This window comes from Podarcis cretensis (genome assembly GCF_951804945.1).
Source record: "Podarcis cretensis genome assembly, chromosome: 13".
Taxonomy (NCBI): domain Eukaryota; kingdom Metazoa; phylum Chordata; class Lepidosauria; order Squamata; family Lacertidae; genus Podarcis; species Podarcis cretensis.
The window spans coordinates 50,535,617-50,555,811 of NC_137182.1; the positions used below are offsets into that span (position 1 = coordinate 50,535,617).

At 50.5% G+C, this 20,195-nt stretch overlaps 1 protein-coding gene across 2 annotated transcripts in view; it reads right to left on the reverse strand.

The window, feature by feature from the left end:
• The window catches only part of LOC307202094 (myosin-7), a 42,080-nt gene extending 22,115 nt beyond the window's left edge, over nucleotides 1-19,965 (reverse strand). For both annotated transcript variants that reach the window (XM_079951708.1, XM_079951709.1), the window contains exons 1-17: nucleotides 19,898-19,965; nucleotides 16,913-16,965; nucleotides 16,216-16,427; nucleotides 14,908-15,051; nucleotides 13,625-13,781; nucleotides 13,039-13,066; nucleotides 11,752-11,866; nucleotides 10,608-10,700; nucleotides 9,886-9,949; nucleotides 8,616-8,714; nucleotides 7,903-8,006; nucleotides 7,657-7,795; nucleotides 6,478-6,596; nucleotides 6,167-6,316; nucleotides 5,177-5,347; nucleotides 2,105-2,414; nucleotides 813-886 (exon numbers count right to left, since the gene is read on the reverse strand). In XM_079951708.1, coding sequence (XP_079807834.1) covers nucleotides 813-886; nucleotides 2,105-2,414; nucleotides 5,177-5,347; nucleotides 6,167-6,316; nucleotides 6,478-6,596; nucleotides 7,657-7,795; nucleotides 7,903-8,006; nucleotides 8,616-8,714; nucleotides 9,886-9,949; nucleotides 10,608-10,700; nucleotides 11,752-11,866; nucleotides 13,039-13,066; nucleotides 13,625-13,781; nucleotides 14,908-15,051; nucleotides 16,216-16,419 — 1,971 coding nt within the window. In that variant the 5' untranslated portion in view covers nucleotides 16,420-16,427; nucleotides 16,913-16,965; nucleotides 19,898-19,965. The remainder of the gene's footprint in view (nucleotides 1-812; nucleotides 887-2,104; nucleotides 2,415-5,176; nucleotides 5,348-6,166; nucleotides 6,317-6,477; nucleotides 6,597-7,656; nucleotides 7,796-7,902; nucleotides 8,007-8,615; nucleotides 8,715-9,885; nucleotides 9,950-10,607; nucleotides 10,701-11,751; nucleotides 11,867-13,038; nucleotides 13,067-13,624; nucleotides 13,782-14,907; nucleotides 15,052-16,215; nucleotides 16,428-16,912; nucleotides 16,966-19,897) is intronic.
• Between the last annotated feature and the right edge of the window lie 230 nt (nucleotides 19,966-20,195).

Consider the following 20,195-nt stretch of genomic DNA (forward strand, 5'->3'; position numbering starts at 1 on the left):
GGTCACAAAAGAGGTTTAAAGACTCTCTCAAGGCAAATCTTAAAAAATGTAGTATAAACACTGAGAACTGGGAAATACAGCAAGCGCTCCAGTTGGAGAACAGCGTCTATCAAAGGTGTCAAGGACTTTGAAGACGCTCAAACTCAGGAAGAAAGGGAGAAATGTGCTAAGAGGAAGGCACATTTGGCAAATCCTCACTGTTATCAGCTCCCGCCCGGAAACCTATGTCCCCACTGTGGAAGGACATGTGGATCCAGAATTGGCTTCCACAGTCTCTTACAGACTCACTGTTAAGACCTTGTTTGTGGAAGACAATCTTACTCGGCTACGAGGGACCGCCAAAGAGGAGAAAAAAGAAAAAGTCCAAAACATAATATAGAAGAGGCTGGGATGGGATGAAAAGAAATAAGAAAAGATCGAGATGGACATAAGTCAGTGGCTGGGGAGAAGAGATGTGTTTGTCCACTTGGTCCTCGTTGTGGGAACTCTCATTGGCCTCCACTGAAGAGAAGTTTGGGCGATGGGAGCAACATGGCAAGCTTGGCTCAGCCCTCGCTGGGTCCCCAAATAACGTCCTTGCAACCCTTTTTGTTTCCAGACAGCCAACCAGGTTGGTGTTGATGGGGCAAGTAGACCTAAGGAGAGCGCTGTAACCAGAGGAAGCCCACCACAGAAGCTCATCCTCCTCTGGGGAAAGGGGTGCAAGGAAGCAGAGGAGCCCCAGGAGTAAGGAAGGAGCGCAGCCCAAGGGCTCCCGCCTAAGGATGGTGCTGCCAGACTCTCCAAGGAAGCAGGCCTCAGGATATCCTCACCCGGTGCAGAGCAGACACAGTCTGGAAGGAAGAGCCCTTCTTTTTGTGGGTCGTTTTCCCCTTGGAATCAGGAGCTGTTTGGAGAGAGAAAAACGGGGATTCAAGATGCAGCCTAAAGGGTGAGGATATGTGCAGAAATACCGGAATGCATTAATCAGGAAGGCATGGGATCCAACGGGAGAGGGTCACAGGCTTTCCCTGCTACAGCTCAAATATCTACAAGGTTGGAGAGGACTCCCATGAATTTAAAGCCCTTCACGGCCTAGAACCCTCGTACCTACGGGAACCCTCCCCTAGTATGCCCCACGGAGGACCTTAAGGTCTATAAATAGCAACACCCTAGAGGTCCCGGGCCCTAAGGAAGTCAGATTAGCCTCAACCAGAGGCAGGGCCTTTTCAACACTGGCTCCTGCCTGGTGGAACGCTCTGTCTCATGAGACCAGGGCCCTGCGAGATCCGATTTCTTTCTGCAGGGCCTGTAAGACAGAGTTGTTCCGCCTGGCCTTTGGCTTAGAACCAATTTGATTCCCTCCCCCTCTTTCTTTTTTCCTTTCTCCTCCTGTGAAGAGGCTGCATCTTAATGTTTTAATGTTGCATTTTAATCTTGTTTTTTAAGTTGTATTTTATTCAACTTGTTTTTATTATTGGTTGTTAGCCTGGTCTTGGCTGGGGAGGGCGGGGTATAAATTATTATTATTATTATTATTATTATTATTATTATTATTATTATTATTACTGGCGGCTAGCTTGAAACTATATGCGCTGAGACAAGGGCAGTGCACGAGGCTGACGAAGGGCTGCTGATTTTTATTGCAAATACATAACTCTGTTTTGTTTGCATCGCAATGCCGGTGTTTGTGGGCAGGCACGAGTTTGCGTTTTGCTTTTGTTCGCGTGCCCTGGTAGGTGAGGCTGAGAGTGAGCGACAGGCCCAATGTCGCCCAGGAAGCCTTGCAGCAGAGTGGGAATTCGAACCCCAGCCTCCCAGGTCCTAGTCCCACACTCCAACGGCTGCGATGACTGAGAGTCACTGGGCTGCCATAGTATCAAAGCAAATGACTCCAAACCAGAGCCTTTGGTTTTCTGTAGATCCAATCTCGAACCCCAGCCTCCCAGGTCCTAGTCCCACACTCCAACGGCTGCGATGACTGAGAGTCACTGGGCTGCCATAGTATCAAAGCAAATGACTCCAAACCAGAGCCTTTGGTTTTCTGTAGATCCAATCTCACGGACCGGAATGGAGTTTGGGATGCGGACAGCCCGGACTTGCCCCCTTCCGTTCCCTCCCTTACGTGCGTCCGATCCGGTGTAGTTGGCGAAGAGATGAGCCAGGAGCTTGAGGGACGACTTCTGGTAGAGCCCCACCACGGTTTCGTTGAGGGGGTCCTTGTTCTTCTGCAGCCAGTGGTTGATGTTGTAGTCGACGGTGCCGGCATAGTGCATGAGGGAGAAATGGGCCTCCGGCTTGCCCTTGATGTTGCGCGGCTTCCCAAAATTGGCCGACTTGCCCAGGTGGTTGTCGTACAGCTTGGCCTTGAAGGTCATGTCGGAGGCTTTCGGGAACATACACTCCTCCTCCAGTATGGACATGATGCCCATGGGCTGTGGAAGAGGACCAGGCGTCAGGGGATGGAGGGCGAGGACGAGGCACCAGCAGGCAGCTCCGCCCCATGGCCATTTGCTATGGACGGAGAAAGCTGCCTTATGCTGAGCTAGGCCATTGGGTCCACCTAACTCAATACTGCCTACACGGACTGGCAGTGGCCCCCAGGATTTTGATCACACAGAGGCTGAGCAGGGAGAGTGTGATGGCCTGGGACTCGGGCTCAGACCTGGAACCAGAGGAGTCTCAGTCTGCACCTGATCCTTTGCCTCAGGCATCATCTGAACCAAGTCTGGGGCTGGATCCTGAAGAGTCTGTACAGGTTCCCCTGCAACAAACACCAGCTGGGCCGAGTCAGGGGCCTGAGCCTGCCCTGGCTCCAGATGCGGGGATTCCCTCGTTGCCTCCAGCTGGGCCATCACTTACAGCTGCTCCACTACCAGTTTGGTCAGGGGAGGCTGAGGCAGCCCTGGGTCTAGTAACCCACCGACGTCTCCCAAGCTGCAGAGACTAAGGTCGGAGAGAAGGAGAGACCTGAGTACTCGCAGGAGGAGTGCTTGCCTTCGGGTGAAACAGGGAGGTGAGTCGCCAGGGGATCAGGACCGGCCGCTACCCCGACGAAGATAAAAGGCTGTCGGACGCTGCCCCAGGTTGCGGGAGCAATATTGCTGTATGCTAGATCCTGCCTGAGATCCTGTACCCGTCCTTGCCTGGTTTCCTGCCTCATGTCCTGCCTTGGCCCTGTCAGACTGTCTCCCAGCAGAACCTTCGGATTCTGGACCGGTCCTGGACCGTGTTTCACGGGTTACCCCCAGGCCCAGCACAGAGAGAGGCCAGGGATTGGACCTTCTGAATGCAAAACAGGTATTCCACCACTGAGCCACGGCGCTTCTCTTTATGGCATTCGCCATAAAGAGCAGCAGCAGCATGTAATCGAAGAATGGTAGAGTCGGAAGGACCATCTAGTCCAGCCCGCTGCAACACAGGAAGAATCCCTGGCAGCGGGTAATCCAAGCTCCGCTTAAAAACCTCCTAACACTGAGAAAGGAATGCTCTGACTGTGCAGATTGTGGAGGCAACAGGTTCATATGTCCAGGGCATCCAGACGACCTCAGGTGGTTCCCCTCATTTAGGGATGGAGGTCAAATTTGTCAGTGCTGCTTTTGGAAAAGGTCCAGCTTGATTTGCCGGTTCCAGACTGAATGTGCAGATTGGAACACAACTATTAAGTGGATTTTGCAGAAGTCCAAACGTCACCATGCATTCTCAGCACCAATAAATGTATACAAAAATACGGTGGTACCTTGGTTCTCAAACACCTTGGTTCCCAACGCCGAAAACCTGGAAGTGTTCTGGTTTTCGAACATTTTTTGGAAGCCGAACGTCTGATGCAGTTGTCAACTATTGTTTCCGGTGCAACTGCACCAATCATAAGCTGAGCCTTGGTTTTCAAACATTTCGGAAGTCAAATGGACTTCCGGAACTGATTAAGTTTGGCGCTTTTGTTTTTGCTATTTATTTTGCGTTTTTGTTTTTGAGGCTTTTTCGGTTAATTTGTTTTTGTGACTGTGTGGAACCCAGTTCAGCTAATGATCCTGTGACTGCAGAAATGGATAAAAGCAATGACTATCATCAGTGCAGGTAAGAAAAAAAATTATTAATTTAAAAATTTTCATTTTTATCATCTACAGTACTGTCTTATTTATTTAATACTACAGTACATTGATTATTGCTTTCATTTTATGGATCAGTGGTCTCGTTAAATAGTAAAATTCATGTTAAATTGCTGTTTTAGGGGTTGTTTTTAAAAGTCTGGAACGGATTAATCCATTTTGCATTACTTTCTATGGGAAAACGCACCTTGGTTTTGGAACGCTTTGGTTTTGGAATGGACTTCCGGAACGAATTAAGTTTGAGAACCAAGGTACCACTGAATGCATTTTACATTTTTAAAATGGGGGGGGGGGGGGAATGCATATTTTGGAGCTGGGTGCTGAAGAGGATGCAAAACCGCACATTTCTGGGGGAAGAATTATGCATGAAAGGTGGACAAATGCAAATTTCTGATGCATTCTTTTGAAAAATCCATGGTATGGAACGGGCCTATGATTGTGGCACATGTGAAACTGAGATGGAAGAGAAATAGACAGATCTAGTAATCATTGGAGGTTTCTAAACAGAGGTTGGATGACCCCCTGAAAAGGATTCTTTAGCTGTACCTCAGGCAGTTGGAATGGATGACTCTTGAGGGTCTCAACCCCACAATTCCATGATTCTACAATCATGGGATGCGGCTGGCGCTGTGGGTTAAACCACAGAGCCTAGGACTTGCCGATCAGAAGGTCGCGGTTCGAATCCCTGTGACGGGGTGAGCTCCCATTGCTCGGTCCCTGCTCCTGCCAACCTAGCACTTCAAAAGCACACCAGTGCGAGCAGATTAGTAGGTACCGCTCTGGTGGGAAGGCAGATGGCATTTCTGTGCGCTGCTCTGGTTCGCCAGAAGCGGCTTAGTCATGCTGGCCACATGACCCGGAAGCTGTACGCCGGCTCCCTCGGCCAATAAAGCGAGATGAGTGCTGCAACCCCAGAGTCGGCCAAGACTGGACCTAATGGTCAGGGGTCCCTTTACCCTACAATCTCTTACTGCCCTACCTTTCGACAACCTTGCCCACTCTGGGAGGCAATTGCCCCAACTTAGGCGTAAATGGATGCAAGTTGCCCTTTGGAGACTAAGGAGGGCGTGCCGGAGGCAAGGAGGCACCTTCTCGATGAGGTCGATGCAGGCCTGGAGGTCCATGCCGAAATCGATGAAGACCCACTCGATCCCTTCTTTCTTGTACTCTTCCTGCTCCAGCACAAACATGTGGTGGTTGAAGAACTGCTGCAGCTTCTCGTTGGTGAAGTTGATGCACAGCTGCTCAAAGCTGTTGAACTGGGCAGAGAGACGGGGGAAAGGAAATCAAGGACTGGCAATCTATCCTCCCTTCCAGGTTATCTCCCTCTACGTATGTGTCTTATCCCACCTTTTTCCTCATAAGGAGCCAAAGTGGTGCATACAGGTCTCCCCCTCCTTTTCAATCCATCCCTGCAACAACCCTGTGAGGTAGGTTAGGCTGAGAGGCAGTGATGGGCGCACTCAGTGAGCTCCATAGCTGAGCGGGGATTTGAACCCTGGTCTCCCAGGTCCTAGTCTGGCACTCTAACTGCTCCAGCATACTGGCTCACTAGCCAGGAGCGATGTCAAAGGCTGCCAGTCTTTGCAGGAAGCCTTTTGAAAATTACCCCATGAACTCTTTTGCATAGATTCATGAGTGGGTGGTAGTAGTAGTAGTAATAATAATAATAATGCCAGCAGAAATGGGGACCAGGCGGTTATTTGTCGGTCACGCTGGACCACCCATTCGTCCTTCCTGGTTTCCACCTGGCAAAGCCAAGCTGGACCACCCAGTTATTTACCGTATTTTTGGCTCTATAAGACTCACTTTTTCCCTCCTAAAAAGTAAGGGGAAATGTGTGTGCGTCCTATAGAGCGAATGCAGGCTGCGCAGCTATCCCATAAGCCAGAACAGCAAGAGGGATTGCTGCTTTCACTGCGCAGCGATCCCTCTTGCTGTTCTGGCTTCTGAGATTCAGAATATTTTTTTTCTTGTTTTCCTCCTCCAAAAACTAGGTGCGTCTTGTGGTCTGGTGCGTCTTATGAGCGAAAAATACGGTACTCAAAATGGATTCTCCTTGGAAGAGAACCACTTACATCGAAGATCTCAAAACCAGCGATGTCTAGCACCCCGATGAAATACTGTCGTGGAAGCTTGGTTTCCAGCGTGACATTGATTCTGGTCACCATCCAGTTGAACATTTTCTCATATACAGACTTGGCCAGGGCTCCAGTCGAGTAGTACACCTGGGTTTGTTTTTTTAAAAGGGGGGGGGAGAGAGAGAGAGGTACATCTCATTAACCAGCTAAAACAAATCTGGGAAGGTTGAGGGGCCAACCTGCGGCCTTCAAAACCTCAAAAGAATGCCCCCACACTCTGACATTTCACACCCAGGACTGCATCTCACCTGCTGGACATTTTGCCCTTTGGTGACGTACTCGTTTCCAACTTTGACCCTCGGGTGGCAGAGACCTTTGAGCAGGTCGGCCGAGTTCAGGCCCATCAGGTAGGCAGACTTGTCGGCTTCTGGAAATTCAGAATTGGGGCAGGGGGTGGGTGGGGAGGAAACCACTCGGTTACACCATGGCTCACCTTGGTTGAGGAACGGCAGTAGAAAAGACAGAAGGGCTTCCAAAGCGAGGTAGTGTCAAAGGCGGACCCCGTGAGGGAAGCGGGCCCACCTCTCCCAAACTTGGGGGCGCTCTGAGTATGCACAGCATTCTGCTACCGACTTCTGCTACGTGTCAGGAAACCGAGAGAGCCTCCTTTCATTTAAATTCCATTTAAAATTATTAAAATTATCAACAGGGCAGAGGCAGCAGGCAAGGCATGATGAAATCTTTAGGAAAGTTCTTGATGTTTGATGTTTTATCCAGTTTTTAATGTTCTGTTGAAAGCCGCCCAGAGTGGCTGGAGAAACACAGCCAGATGGGCGGGGTAGAAAATATTATTATTATTATTATTTGGATGAATGAATGAATGAATGAATGAATGAATGAATGAATAAGAGAGGCAGCTGGAATTTCTCCATCTGCAGGAGGGTTTCATTGCCCCACGTGACTCCTGCCCAGGATTTGCCAAAACAAAAGGTAAAGCCCAAAACAAAAGGTGACCGACTCTGGGGTTGTGGCGCTCATCTCGCTTTACTGGCCGAGGGAGCCGGCGTACAGCTTCCGGGTCATGTGGCCAGCATGACTAAGCCACTTCTGGCGAACCAGAGCAGCACACGGAAACGCTGTTTACCTTCCCGCCGGAGCAGTACCTACTTATCTGCTTGCACTTTGACGTGCTTTCGAACTGCTAGGGTGGCAGGAGCAGGGACCGAGCAACGGGAGCTCACCCCGTCGCGGGGATTTGAACCGCTGACCTTCTGATCGGCAAGCCCTAGGCTCTGTGGTTTAACCCACAGCACCACCCGTGTCCCTATATGCATATACATGTATCTATAATTTACACAAGTTGTGGGGTTCTGTTTTCTTGACGCAAAGGAGGCATCAGGTTGGGGAAGGCTGGGATAGAGTATCCTGCCCTGCGACCCAGCATTCATTTGCCTCGTTCGCGGTTCATCGCGAGCATCCTCCCTCACCTTCTGTGCCGTCGGGCTCTGCCTGCTCCTCGCGCTGCTTCTGTTTGAACTTCATGTTTCCGTAGTGCATGATGGCGCCCGTCAGCTTGTAGATGGAGTTCTTCTCTTCCTGGGTGAAGCCTAAGACGTCAAAGGCGCTCTGCGGGCGGAGGAAGCAAAGGGAGGGTTGGCTGTTGCTGCCTGCACGGCCGCAAGGGGTGGGTGACTCGCCTGGATACGGCTTCTGCCCCCCCCCCAGCTACTCACGTCAGTGGCCAGCAGCTCCTCAGCGTCATCGATGGACGGCACTGTGGTCTCTCCTTGGGAGATGAAGGCGTAGTCGTACGGATTATTGGTTACCAGCATCATGTCTGGGAAGGAAAGGCATTGGGCAGGGAATAAGGCAAAAGGAAGATTGTCCCTTTTCTTTAAAAAATGATAATTCATTTTTTAAAAAATTTCCAATTTCCCCCTATTTTTTTGCATCCAGTTACAGTGGTGCCTCGCAAGACGAAATTAATTCGTTCCGCGAGTTTTTTCGTCTTGCGATTTTTTCGTGTTGCGGAGCGCGGATTCCCCGGGTATTAACGGCTTTAAGAAAAAGGAAGCAAACCCGCAAGACGTTTTTGTCTTGCGAAGCAAGCCCATAGGGAAGTTCGTCTTGCGAAGCAGCTCGAAAAACGGAAAACCCTTTCGTCTAGCGAGTTTTTCGTCTTGCGAGGCATTCGTCTTGCGGGGCACCACTGCACCTTCTTTTGCCGACCTATGCTGTAGCTCAGCATTGTCTACTCTGACTGGCAGCCTTTCAGGCAGGGAATCTCTCTCATCCCTACTATGCACATGACCCTAGGACCTTCTGCCCGCAGATCAGGTGCCCTACTGCCGTTCTAGCACAGGCTTAGATTTGTTCCGCGTACAGAAGAACATCTCAGCAAGATCTCAGACCCGGGCAAGACTGGCTCGCCTTTGCAACAACTCACCCAGGAGCTCCGGCTTCTTGTTGGACAAGATCTGGTAGTAGATGTGGTAGTTCCTTTCAGCTTTCAGCTGATTGATGACCCGGGACTTTTCCAGGAGGTCTGAGGAATTACGAGGAAGAGAAGGTGGGGCAGTTGAAATGGAGGAGCAATGACGAAAGGAATAATAATATAATAATAATAATTTATTATTTATACCCCGCCCATCTGGCTGAGTTTCCCCAGCCACTCTGGGCGGCTTCCATAGAAACCAAAAATACAGTAAAATATCACACGTTAAAAACTTCCCTGAACAGGGCTGCCTTGAGATGTCTTCTGAATGTCAGGTAGTTGTTTATCGCTTTGACATCTGCTGGAAGGGCGTTCCACAGGGAGGGCGCCACTACCGAGAAGGCCCTCTGCCTGGTTCCCTGTAGCTTTGCTTCTCGCAATGAGGGAACCGCCAGAAGGCCCTCGGTGCTGGACCTCAGCGTCCGGGAAGAACGATGGGGGTGGAGACGCTCCTTCATGTATACTGGACCGAGGCCGTTTAGGGCTTTAAAGGTCAGCACCAACACTTTGAATTGTGCTCGGAAACGTACTGGGAGCCAATGTAGGTCTTTCAAGACCGGTGTTATATGGTCTCGGCGGCCGCCCCCAGTCACCAGTCTAGCTGCCGCATTCTGGATTAGTTGTAGTTTCCGGGTCATCTTCAAAGGTAGCCCCACGTAGAGTGCATTGCAGTAGTCCAAGCGGGAGATAACCAGAGCATGCACCACTCTGGCGAGACAGTCCGCAGGCAGATAGGGTCTCAGCCTACGTACCAGATGGAGCTGGTAAACAGCTGCCCTGGACACAGATTTGACCTGTGCCTCCATGGACAGCTGTGAATCCAAAATGACTCCCAGGCTGCGCACCAGGTCCTTCAGGGGCACGGTTACCCCATTCAGGACCAGGGAATCCTCCACACCTGCCCGCCTCCTGTCCCCCAAAAACAGTACTTCTAAAAAAACAGTACTTCTAAAAAATTAATGGAGGATAAAGGCTTCTAGCCAAACTTCCGTCTCCACTGTTGGAGGGAATAATGAGCAGCTGGGAATCGCAAGAGGTGAAGATGCTCTTTCACTCAGGTTCTGCATTTTGGGGGCTTCCCACAGGTGAGAAGAAGGGGTGGACTAGGAGGGCCATTGGCCTGATCCGGCCGGCAGGGCCTTACTTGTGTCCTTACGTTAATTCAGGGAGGAGGGCCAGAGATCAGGAGAAGTAAAGAAGGACAGGCCTTCGGGAAACTCACACGTCTCTATGTCGGCTGAAGCCAGCTTCCCCGTCGCCCCAAAATGGATCCGAATAAATTTGCCCTGGAAGAGAAAAGAAGAAACTGAGCAGGAGGTGCAGGCAGGGCGGGGAGCAAAAATAATAATTATCTATTGGTTTTATTCTCCCCTCCCCAATTATATACCGCTTGATGGCAGAGGAAACCTTCACAGAAGTTTACAAAAAAGAATAGAACAACGAAATTATCAGTAAAAACAGTTTGGAACAGCTATTTCAAAGAATCATATAAAGTTGGAAGGGACCCAGAGAGAAGGAATATGCAGCTATCCCATACGGGAATTTAACCTGCAACCTTGGAACAATCAGCTCTAACCAAGCTATCTAAAACATTCAAAAAAATAAGTACAAATGATAAGACAAGAACGTATGAAAACACACGGCAATGTTCTAAATCTCTGGGGAGTCTTGCCTAGACAGAAATGCATTTAGCAGATGCTGAAACGAGTCCTCTGGTGTCAAGAGGCAGGGAGTTCCAAAGGTTAGAAGATGAAGCACTATAATATCTGTTTCTCACCATCGCAGAACGAGGATGATTGGGCCCCTGTAGCAGTGCCAGTTCTGCAGGTGGAAGCGACTTGAGTGGGCCTATATGGGATTATGCAACCTCGTAGGCAGTTATTTTGGCAGTGTAGTTCCCCCCCCCTCGCCCCTGCCTCAAATTCCCTCTCGAGCGACACTCACAAATCGGGACGAGTTGTCGTTCCGGACGGTCTTGGCATTCCCAAAGGCCTCCAGCGCAGGGTTGGCCTGGATGATTTGATCTTCCAGAGTCCCCTGTCGGTACAGCGAAAGGTTAGAAACATTCTCTCTACCAGCTCATTATTATTCCTTATTCATTTGCATGCCTCTTCATCGCCCAAAGTGGCTTACAAGTCTAAAACCAATATATTTGTGTGTGTGTGTGTGTGTGTGTGTAGACACACAGATACAGTGGTACCTCAGGTTAAGAACTTAATTCGTTCTGGAGGTCCGTTCTTAACCTGAAACTGTTCTTAACCTGAGGTACCACTTTAGCTAATGGGGCCTCCCGCTGCCGCCGTGCGATTTCTGTTCTTATCCTGAAGCAAAGTTCTTAACCCGAGGTACTATTTCTGGGTTGACGGAGTATGTAACCTGAAGTGTCTGTAACCCGAGGTACCACTGTATAGCAGACTTGAATAAAATCCATAATTGCAATGTACAGTAAAGGAAGCCCATTTAGAATAGCAACCAAAACAATGGAAGAAGGAGGTTTGAGTTATCAGATTCGAGAAATGCCTGTTTAAACACGTGAGGACCAGTGTGGTTTCATGGTTAGAGTGCCAGACTAGGACTTGGGAGACCAGGGTTCAACTCCCCTCTGGGCCAGAAAGCTCGCTGTGTGATCTTGGGCCAGTCACCACCTGTCAGCCGAGCCTACCTCACAGGGGTAAAATGTGGAGAGGAACATCTTGGAGCAAAGGTGGGATATGAATATAATATCAGCAAACAGCTTAGAGGCCGGAGGAGCAGGAGGAGAAGGGAACGTGGTTAGCAGTGGGAAAGATACGACGACAGAAGTCGGTGGACAGTGGCAGCTCCTTCTTCCTTGCCCCTCTGGCTTTCCTTGCCTGCTAGTAGCTCTGGGTAGCCGTGGTCGGGCTGCTTTTCACGTGTCCGGGCCTTTAGGCTCTCCACTAGCCCTCGCCTGCCTGTCTGCTTCACCTCTAGTCAATCAGGGGTTGGGTAGTTCCGCGTATCATTTTCTCTGGCGCCACCTGGTGTTCATCTCCTGTCCTTCTGCCCTACCAGCCCTGGAGGAGGCCAGCTACCACTACAAGAAGCCAGAGGCTGACAAAACGGTCACCTTGCCGGTAGCCGCGGCTTGCTCCTTCTTGGTCCGGTCGCCGATGGCAGCGATCACTGCGAAGTACTGGATGACACGCTTGGTGTTGACAGTCTTCCCTGCCCCGGATTCTCCGCTGCGGGGCAGAAAAACGAGGCTGAAGAGCGGGTGTGTTTGTAGACTGATCAACCGATCGATCAGCTACATCTTCATCCCACTTCCAGTGGCTCACGAGTGATCCTCCCCACCCCAAAATCAAGGGTATTTTTAAAAAATGTAATTTATTCTTCTAATATACTATGGCTGTTCTTAAGAATACAGGCCTCATGGACTGCCACTACAGCATCAGCCGTTTTGTGTTGCAAACAAGGAATAGTATTGCAGCTTTGCAGAGAAACAACAAAGACAAGGAACCTGATTTTTAATAGTTAAGTCTGTGGCACAAACGACAGCAGCGGGGAGGGAGAACCACCCAATTTTGTGAATCTTCCTTGCTCCGATGGTCGCCTGGCCAATTCTTGCTGCTCACCCCAGGAGACCAGGTGAGGAAGCTATTGTTCCCTTCTGTCCAGAGACAGAACAGGGCAAATGAGAAAAGGGGGGAAAAGAGGTTTGCCATGGTGTCGATGGGTTTTAGGGAAGACCTGTTTAGGGAATTTTTAAATGTTTGATGTTTTATCATATTTTTTATATTCTGTTGGGAGCCGCCCAGAGTGGCTGGGGAAACCCAGCCAGATGGGCAGGGTATAAATTATTATTATTATTATTATTATTATTATTATTATTATTATTATTATTATTATTTTGATGGAGACAGCCAAAATAGCAGTGTCAAGAGTTGATGGCCCAACCACTTGGAGGGTTTAAAAATAAAATCAAGCAGCATGTAAATTTTATGAAATAAAATGAATAGACCAAGAGGCAGACTTAGATAGAATGGCAGGTTTTAGGGTGGAAGGGCCATAACATCTGCTTTGCATTCACAGAATCATAGAATTGTAGTGTTGGAAGGGACCCCGAGGGTCATCTAGTCCAACCCACTGCAGTCCAGGAATCTTTTGCCTAACGTGGGCCTCGAAGCCACCTGAGATGAAGAGTCTCACGCTCTACCATCCAGGGGATCCCAGGTTCATTCCCCGGCTGGGAAAGAACCCTGTTGGAAAATGCTGAGGAGCTGTTGCCAGTCAGTGCATGCAATATGGAGCTAGGTCTGACTCGGGCAAAGGCAGCTTCCTCTGCACCTGAGAGTGTTCTGGAGACTTTGTAGGGAGAAACAGAAAGGAGAGGGGAAGGGAAGGGAGGACTTACGTGATCAGGATAGACTGATTCTCACGATCTAGAGAGAGAGAGAAGAGTTGAAAGGGAAGAGAGGAGGGGAAAATGGAAGGGGAGAAAACGCAGAAGAAATAGGAAGTCGAAAATAGCAAAGCAGGATTTTTGCTCCCCAGTTTCTTGCCAACACACACACACACACACACACACACACAGTTTATGCACCCTCCCCCTTTTCCTTAAAAGGTAAAGGGTAAAGGGACCCCTGACCGTTACGGTAGGTCCAATCATGGCCGACTCTGGGGTTGCGGCGCTCATCTTGCTTTATTGGCCGAGGGAGCCAGCGTACAGCTTCCGGGTCCTGTGGCCAGCATGACTAAGCCGCTTCTGGCGAACCAGAGCAGCGCACGGAAACACCGTTTCCCTTCCTGCCAGAGCGGTACCTATTTATCTACTTGCACTTTGACGTGCTTTCGAACTGCTAGGTTGGCAGGAGCAGCGACCGAGCAACGGGAGCTCACCCCGTCACGGGGATTCAAACCACTGACTTTCTGATCGGCAAGCCCTAGGCTCTGTGGTTTAGACCACAGCGCCACCCTCATCCCTTCCCCCTTTTCCTTACCTGTCAGCATATACTGATAGGCGTTGTCAGAGATGGAGAAGATGTGGGGAGGGGCTTCGCTTCGCTTCTTCCCCCGGTAGGCAGCAACCACTTCCGCATTGTAGACCGGCAACCACTTGTAGGGGTTGACAGTCACGCAGAAGAGCCCGGAATAGGTCTATAGAGGAGAGAGCGAGGAGGAAGGGCGTTCTGTAAGAAAATGTCTTGTGGGGAATTAAAAGGGAAAGAAGAAGGGTGGTGTGGGTTGTGGAAGGAAGCCGAGAACCTCAGGAGGCCTGGAATTATTACTTTTTAACCCTCCCTGCAGGTTTCCAGGAAACCCGACGACTGTCCACTGTTGGAAGCTGAAAGCTGGGGTAGGTGGAATTTTGGTTCAATCCTGCAGGGCTCTCTTGACACTCTTAACTATCAGTTCCCAACAAGTCCACTCCAGCGAGGTGGAAATATTGCAGATTCTGGATAATGTTCAGGTGCCAGGTAAGGGGGAATGTCTGCTCTGCCTCTCAGCCCAGCAGCTGTCCTGATGGACGGGAGGAAGAGTCGTCCAGTGTCACCTGGAGGCCTGCAAGTTTCCTACAAGGAAGGGCTGTAGCTCTGGGAGAGGACACCTGCTTTGCATGCAGACTGTCCCAGGTTCAAGATCCCTGCCTGACACCCTGGAGAGCCACTGCTGCCAGCCAGTGCTGGCGATACTGAGCTAAAGGTAAAGGGACCCCTGACCATTAGGTCCAGTCGTGGACGACTCTGGGGTTGCGGCGCTCATCTCGCTTTATTGGCCGAGGGAGCCGGTGTACATGACTAAGCCGCTTCTGGCAAACCAGAGCAGCGCATGGAAATGCCGTTTACCTTCCTGCCGGAGCGGTACCTATTTACCGTATTTTTTGCACCATAACACTCACTTTTTTCCTCCTAAAAAGTAAGGGGAAATGTCTGTGCGTGTTATGGAGGAAATGCCTACGGGTGGCATGCCTACGGATTTTCCTCCTCTAAAAACTACGTGCGTGTTATGGTCGGGTGCGTGTTATAGAGCGAAAAATACAGTATCTACTTGCACTGGTGTGCTTTCGAACTGCTAGGTTGGCAGGAGCAGGGACCGAGCAACAGGAGCTCACCCCGTCACGGGGATTCGAACCGCCAACCTTCTGATCGGCAAGTCCTAGGCTCTGTGGTTTAACCCACAGCGCCACCCGCGTCCCTTTTGATACTGAGCTACACGGACCCAAAATGGCCTGGCTTGAGATAAGGCAGATTGCTGGGTGCCAGGAAGGATTGTGCCCACTTACATAGATCATCCAGGCGGCGTAGCGCTCCTTGAGGTTGTAGAGGACGGCAGGTTCGTGTAGGAAGGTCAGCATGGCCATGTCCTCGATCTTGTCAAACTTGGGCGGGTTCTGCTGCATGATCTGGTCTTCCTTCACTGTCACCGTCTGTGGAGAGAAGGCAACCAGCCTCAGGCCAGCAGGACAGCCAGCCAGTGGCGTAGCGTGGGGGGTGCAGGGGGGGCCGGCTGCACCGGGCGCAACATCTGGGGGTTAGGGTTAGGGGGCGCAAATCCACGGGTTAGGGGGCGCAAATCCATGGGTTAGGGGGTCCAATTACTTGCCTTGCCCCCGGGGGCTGACAACCCATGCTACGCCACTGCAGCCAGCGCCCAAAGGACGGGGAACCTCTTCCTCCCAACAGCCCCCCAAATTGAACCCATCGGGTTGCATCCAATGCCCTCCTCGGAGCAGATGCAATGAAGTTAACGGGCACCACTCAGGTTCATGGATTCCAATGGTGTCTACTCTGAGTAGGACTAGCATTGGGCACCACCTCTTTTTTTACTTAGGTAGCAGGGAAAGGATAGAAGGAAGTCATAGATGAAAAATGGGAGGGACACAACAGGGATGCCCGCTCGACAGAACAGGGGCAGCCGCACTAGAAGCCCCCAGTCAGGGCATGGCAGCTGGCACCTCGCCTCACTGGGGAGGTGGGTGGCCGGAACAGCATTTATAAAAAGACAGAGGAGAGATCATGGGGGCACGGTGTCGGGCAGAAGGGAAGATGGTTGTGGGAGAGTGGGAAGCATTTTTTTAATGCCAAAGTTTCAGAACTTTTGGAGCACTACACTCAGAAGAGCTACTACATTGGCTCCCAGTGCGTTTCCGAGCACAATTCCAAGTGTTGGTGTTGACCTTTAAAGCCCTAAACGGCCTCATAGGCCCAGTAGACCTGGAGGAGTGTCTCCACCCCCATCGTTCTGCCCAGACACTGAGGTCCAGCGTTGAGGGCCTTCTGCTGGTTCCCTCACTGCAAGAAGCAAAGCTACAGGGAACCAGGCAGAGGGCCTTCTCTGTGGTGGCGCCCGCCCTGTGGAATGCCATCCCACCAGATGTCAAAGAGATAAACAACTACCTGACATTCAGAAGACATCTGAAGGCAGCCCTGTTCAGGGAAGTTTTTAATGTGTGACATTTTAATGTATTTTTAATCTTTGTTAGAAGCAGCCCAGAGTGGCTGGGGAAACCCAGCCAGATGAGCGGGGTACAAATAATAAATTATTATTATACGATGGGATGGGCATGAGAGCACGAGAAACAGCCCAGCACCTTGCCATTCTCTGTGTCCGCGGTGACTTTGCCACCATCCCTGGACGTGATCTTGGCCTTGACGAACTCCAGCTTCTCATCCGGCACGAACACATCCTTCTTCATGTCGAAAGGCCGGTTCTGCGCCTCGATCCTCTGCTTCTCTGACATGCGCAGGTAAGGGGCTGCGGGGCCAAAGTCGGCCATCTCAGCATCTGAAGACATGGCTGGAGCTGGAACGGGAACATTTCCAAAGGTAACAACCATGCAGCAAGCAGGGGCGCCCTCGCAGCAGTGAACAGGAGCCCGGGTCTCGTGGGATTCGAACCCAGGACTCCAAGGCCCGGCGGTTGGGGATGGTGCAATTTGCCAAGCAGCCACCAGGGGGGACCATCACCCCATCAGGAGGAGGTATGCAATATATGCAGTACACAAAATGCCCATGGGGGAGAGCTCCATGTTGCCCAACACGCCTCTCCAAAAGGGAAGCTGTGGTGCTGCTGCCCCCAAGTGGACATTGGGAGGACTGCGCCATGCTTAACGCCGCTGCCTCCTGTGCAAGTATTCTGCCCTCTTGTGGGCTTTCAAAAAAAAAAAAAAAAAAACACCCCTCAGAAACAGAAGAGGCTGCAATCTGGATGCCAGCTAAAAGCAAGCTGTGAATAAAACACCTGCCCGCAAAAGCAACTGCTCCTGGACAGAAGCACCCCATATTTACCTTTTTTATTTTCCTAGGGTTCCACAGGAGATCGGCTACCTGGGGCCGGATGACTGTAGGTGAAAAACACAAAATGTAGGCATGTTTATCCTCCCTGGCCTGCCCATCACAAACATATACGATATCTATAATTCTCTTCTGCTTGCAGTTTCCTGAGAATTTCCCTGATTTGCAGTTCCTGAGCCAATATGTGAACAAAATCCTTTAAATTCGCACCTTGCCAAATCTTGTGACCTCAGATTTTGTGACTGATTTCGGTCTGCCATCAGCCAGCCCATCTGACGGCCTTCTCACTTATACCCTGTCAAGCGAGTGACCTTGCCTGTCAGCTCCCTTCTCCTTCATCTCAACAGGGAGGAAGGCAAGAGCAAACCTAAAATTCAGGGTCTCTACCTAGCATTGGCTGCGGTTGCAACGGCTGTTGGCTGTGGCGCCACCTACTGCTGACCTCCTGCCTTGCGTCCCTGCCTCCCACCAGTCCCACCATTCCCAGTGGGCCCCAGCAGCAGGGAGGCGGCTCCAGGGATAGAATTTCCTGTGATTGCGAATGGTGGGCCTGGAGGAGCGAAAGCCCCAGACAAACATTTATGTACATGTTGCCCTTGCACATAAATCTTTGTGAAACGTTTGCCTTCGTCCGAGGAGTTCGGGGCAGCATACACGGTTCTCCACACACATTTTATCATCGTACAACAACCCTGCGAGGTGTGTCCACCTAGGAAGCTGGGGCAGGGAGAGGGAGACTGGCCCAAGGTCACCCTGCAGGGTTTGCGGCTGAGAGGAAACTTGAACTGAGCTGAGCATCTCACGCCCAGTTCTGCAATAATACATATAATTAGCCCCATGCCTGCATACGGACATAAGAAACTTGTTGTTGGACTACAACTCCCATCATCATCCCTGGTCACCGGAGATGCTGGGCTTTGTAGTTCAACAAACTACCGACAAAAGGCTACACTCCTGGGTTACAGCCTGCCCCGTAATGAGTCACAGCAGAAGCAATACCACCTTGAAAGTGTCAGTCCCCACGTGCAATTTTGGGCTAAAGTTAGATAGATCCCTGGTCTGAAAAAGAGTCAAGAACCTCAAGTAGAGGCTTTCCCAGCCGCCATCCGAGTTAAAATATTGTTTTGATGGGAGATGCCAGGGAACCCTGAATCTTCTGCCAGCGATTCATGTGCTTGGTTGTTGAGCTGTGATGCTCTAACCATCACTGTGCTGTGGGGCTGCCTAGATAAGAGCATAAGATGAGCCCAGCTGGATCTGAACACAGGTCCACCTGTTCGAGCATCCTGTTTTCATAAGAGCCAACTGGATGCATATCAGAAGCCTGTAAGCAGGGCTTAAGCTCAACAGCACTCGCTCCTCACCTGCGATTCCAAGCAACCAGTAGCACATAACCATTATGGCAGGCAGATTTACCGTCCATGAATTTGTCTAAACCCCTTAAAGCCATTCAAGGCTGCGGCCATCACTATGCCTTGTGGCAGCGAGTTCCACAGCTCAACTACGTGCAATCTGAAAACTGCTAAGCTCCCTGTGCGATTTGTCTCGCGCCAAGGTTGTGATTTTGCACAACCACTTCTAAAGGGGGGGCTGAACAGCTATGGGTTCTTGAGGCAATACAATCAGCTCACCAGTTTTCCTTCCAGAGGGAAAACAAGCTAGACTTATGGCTAGCACAAAAACGGAACGACGATTCGTTATTATAAATTTTTTTCCAGAATTCTCTCCTTGGGCCACACTGTTTATCAGAAGCAAACCCGGGAGGAAAGTCCTTCGTTTCTCAACATACGGCCCATGGAAATTCTCACCCGATTCTCAAAGCCGCATGTAGGCAAGAGAAATCCCGAAAGATTTCAACGCCTAAATTTCGAACTTAAGTTTTAATATTCAGCTGGTAGGGGAAATCTAATGGAAATACTTGAGGTGGGGGGGGAAGGAAAGAGCGGAATGTTGTCTTCAAAATTCAAACAAGAAATGCCTTTACACCACCCATTCTCAGGATGTAACCATTCTCAGAAGGATGGATGAGGTATTTAATGGTGTAACCACCAGCATCCAGATGAAATTCTCAGATCTCAGGATTTGCAGAATTAACATACACTTCTTGAATTTACTGGAAATGCACAACCAGGCACACTCACTACTACAAACTCACATTCTTACACACTCACGAAAACACAGGCAGGGCTCTGTGCGGATGGGACACAATCCTAGCCCCTTCGTGCAACACATTTTGGAGAGCCGCGTCCAGTCCTTACAAGCCCCACTTAGGAAGTGTGCTTATTTGCATATACTGTTCGTTACACGCGTGCAAATCTCTCTCCAAACACACGACCCACCAACGGGCACGCACAAAGCCCCAATTTTGCACAGAGACCCCAGCCCAAACATACCCGCCTGCAAATATTTGCAAACACCGCAGCCGATTCCCAATTCCAGCCACTGTCTTGTGAGCTGCTAGCATCAGGATTAAGAGCTGGGAGAGACCAGGGTTCAAATCCACAAAGCTCACGACTGGGTGACCCTGGGCCGGTCAGCCTAGCCTACCTCGCCGGGTTGTTGTGGAAATTAAAATGAGGAGGGAGGGGGAGAAGAACTAGGTATTCCAGCTTGAGCCCCTTGGGAGAAAAAGGTGGGTGATAAAGGCAGCATTCTACCATTTGCCTGCATTGCAAATGTGCAAAAAAAATTGTAAATATCACGAACCACCAGGTACATTGAAAGCGCACCTGGCAGCTTGGATTTCATTCCCTGCCCCCAGGATAGATTAGCTGGTAGATCATAAGACTCTTAATCTCAGGTTCGTGGGTTCGAGCAGGGGGTTGGATTAGATGTCCTTCAGAGTTCCTTCCATGGGTGCAAACTCCCTGTCTATATTTTCCCATGCTCAGATGGCCAGAGCCCAGTCACTGGCAAACACAATACCTTCTTAGCCGCCCTCAAACCCTCCAATGTGGAACAGCTGGCGTTGGGCCTTACCTGAGACCAGTGCAAGATGGGCGGGGTTGTAAGCTGGGTGGTTGGCCAGCACCCTGGTTATAAACCCCTGCTCCCCCCGCTCCCTCCCACCGGCCAGCCTCATATGGGCACACGGACCCATTCTTCTCTCTCCCCCCCCCACCACTTCCCTCCCCACCACCCCAATCCTATCGTGCTTCCCCTGGAACAATTGGAACAAGTCGTCATTGTTGTGGTATGAAGAATAAGAACAGGTTCAGGGAGGGGGGGGGAGTGGACATCAAAATATCTTGGAACAACAGGGTTGAGATTCCAGTGG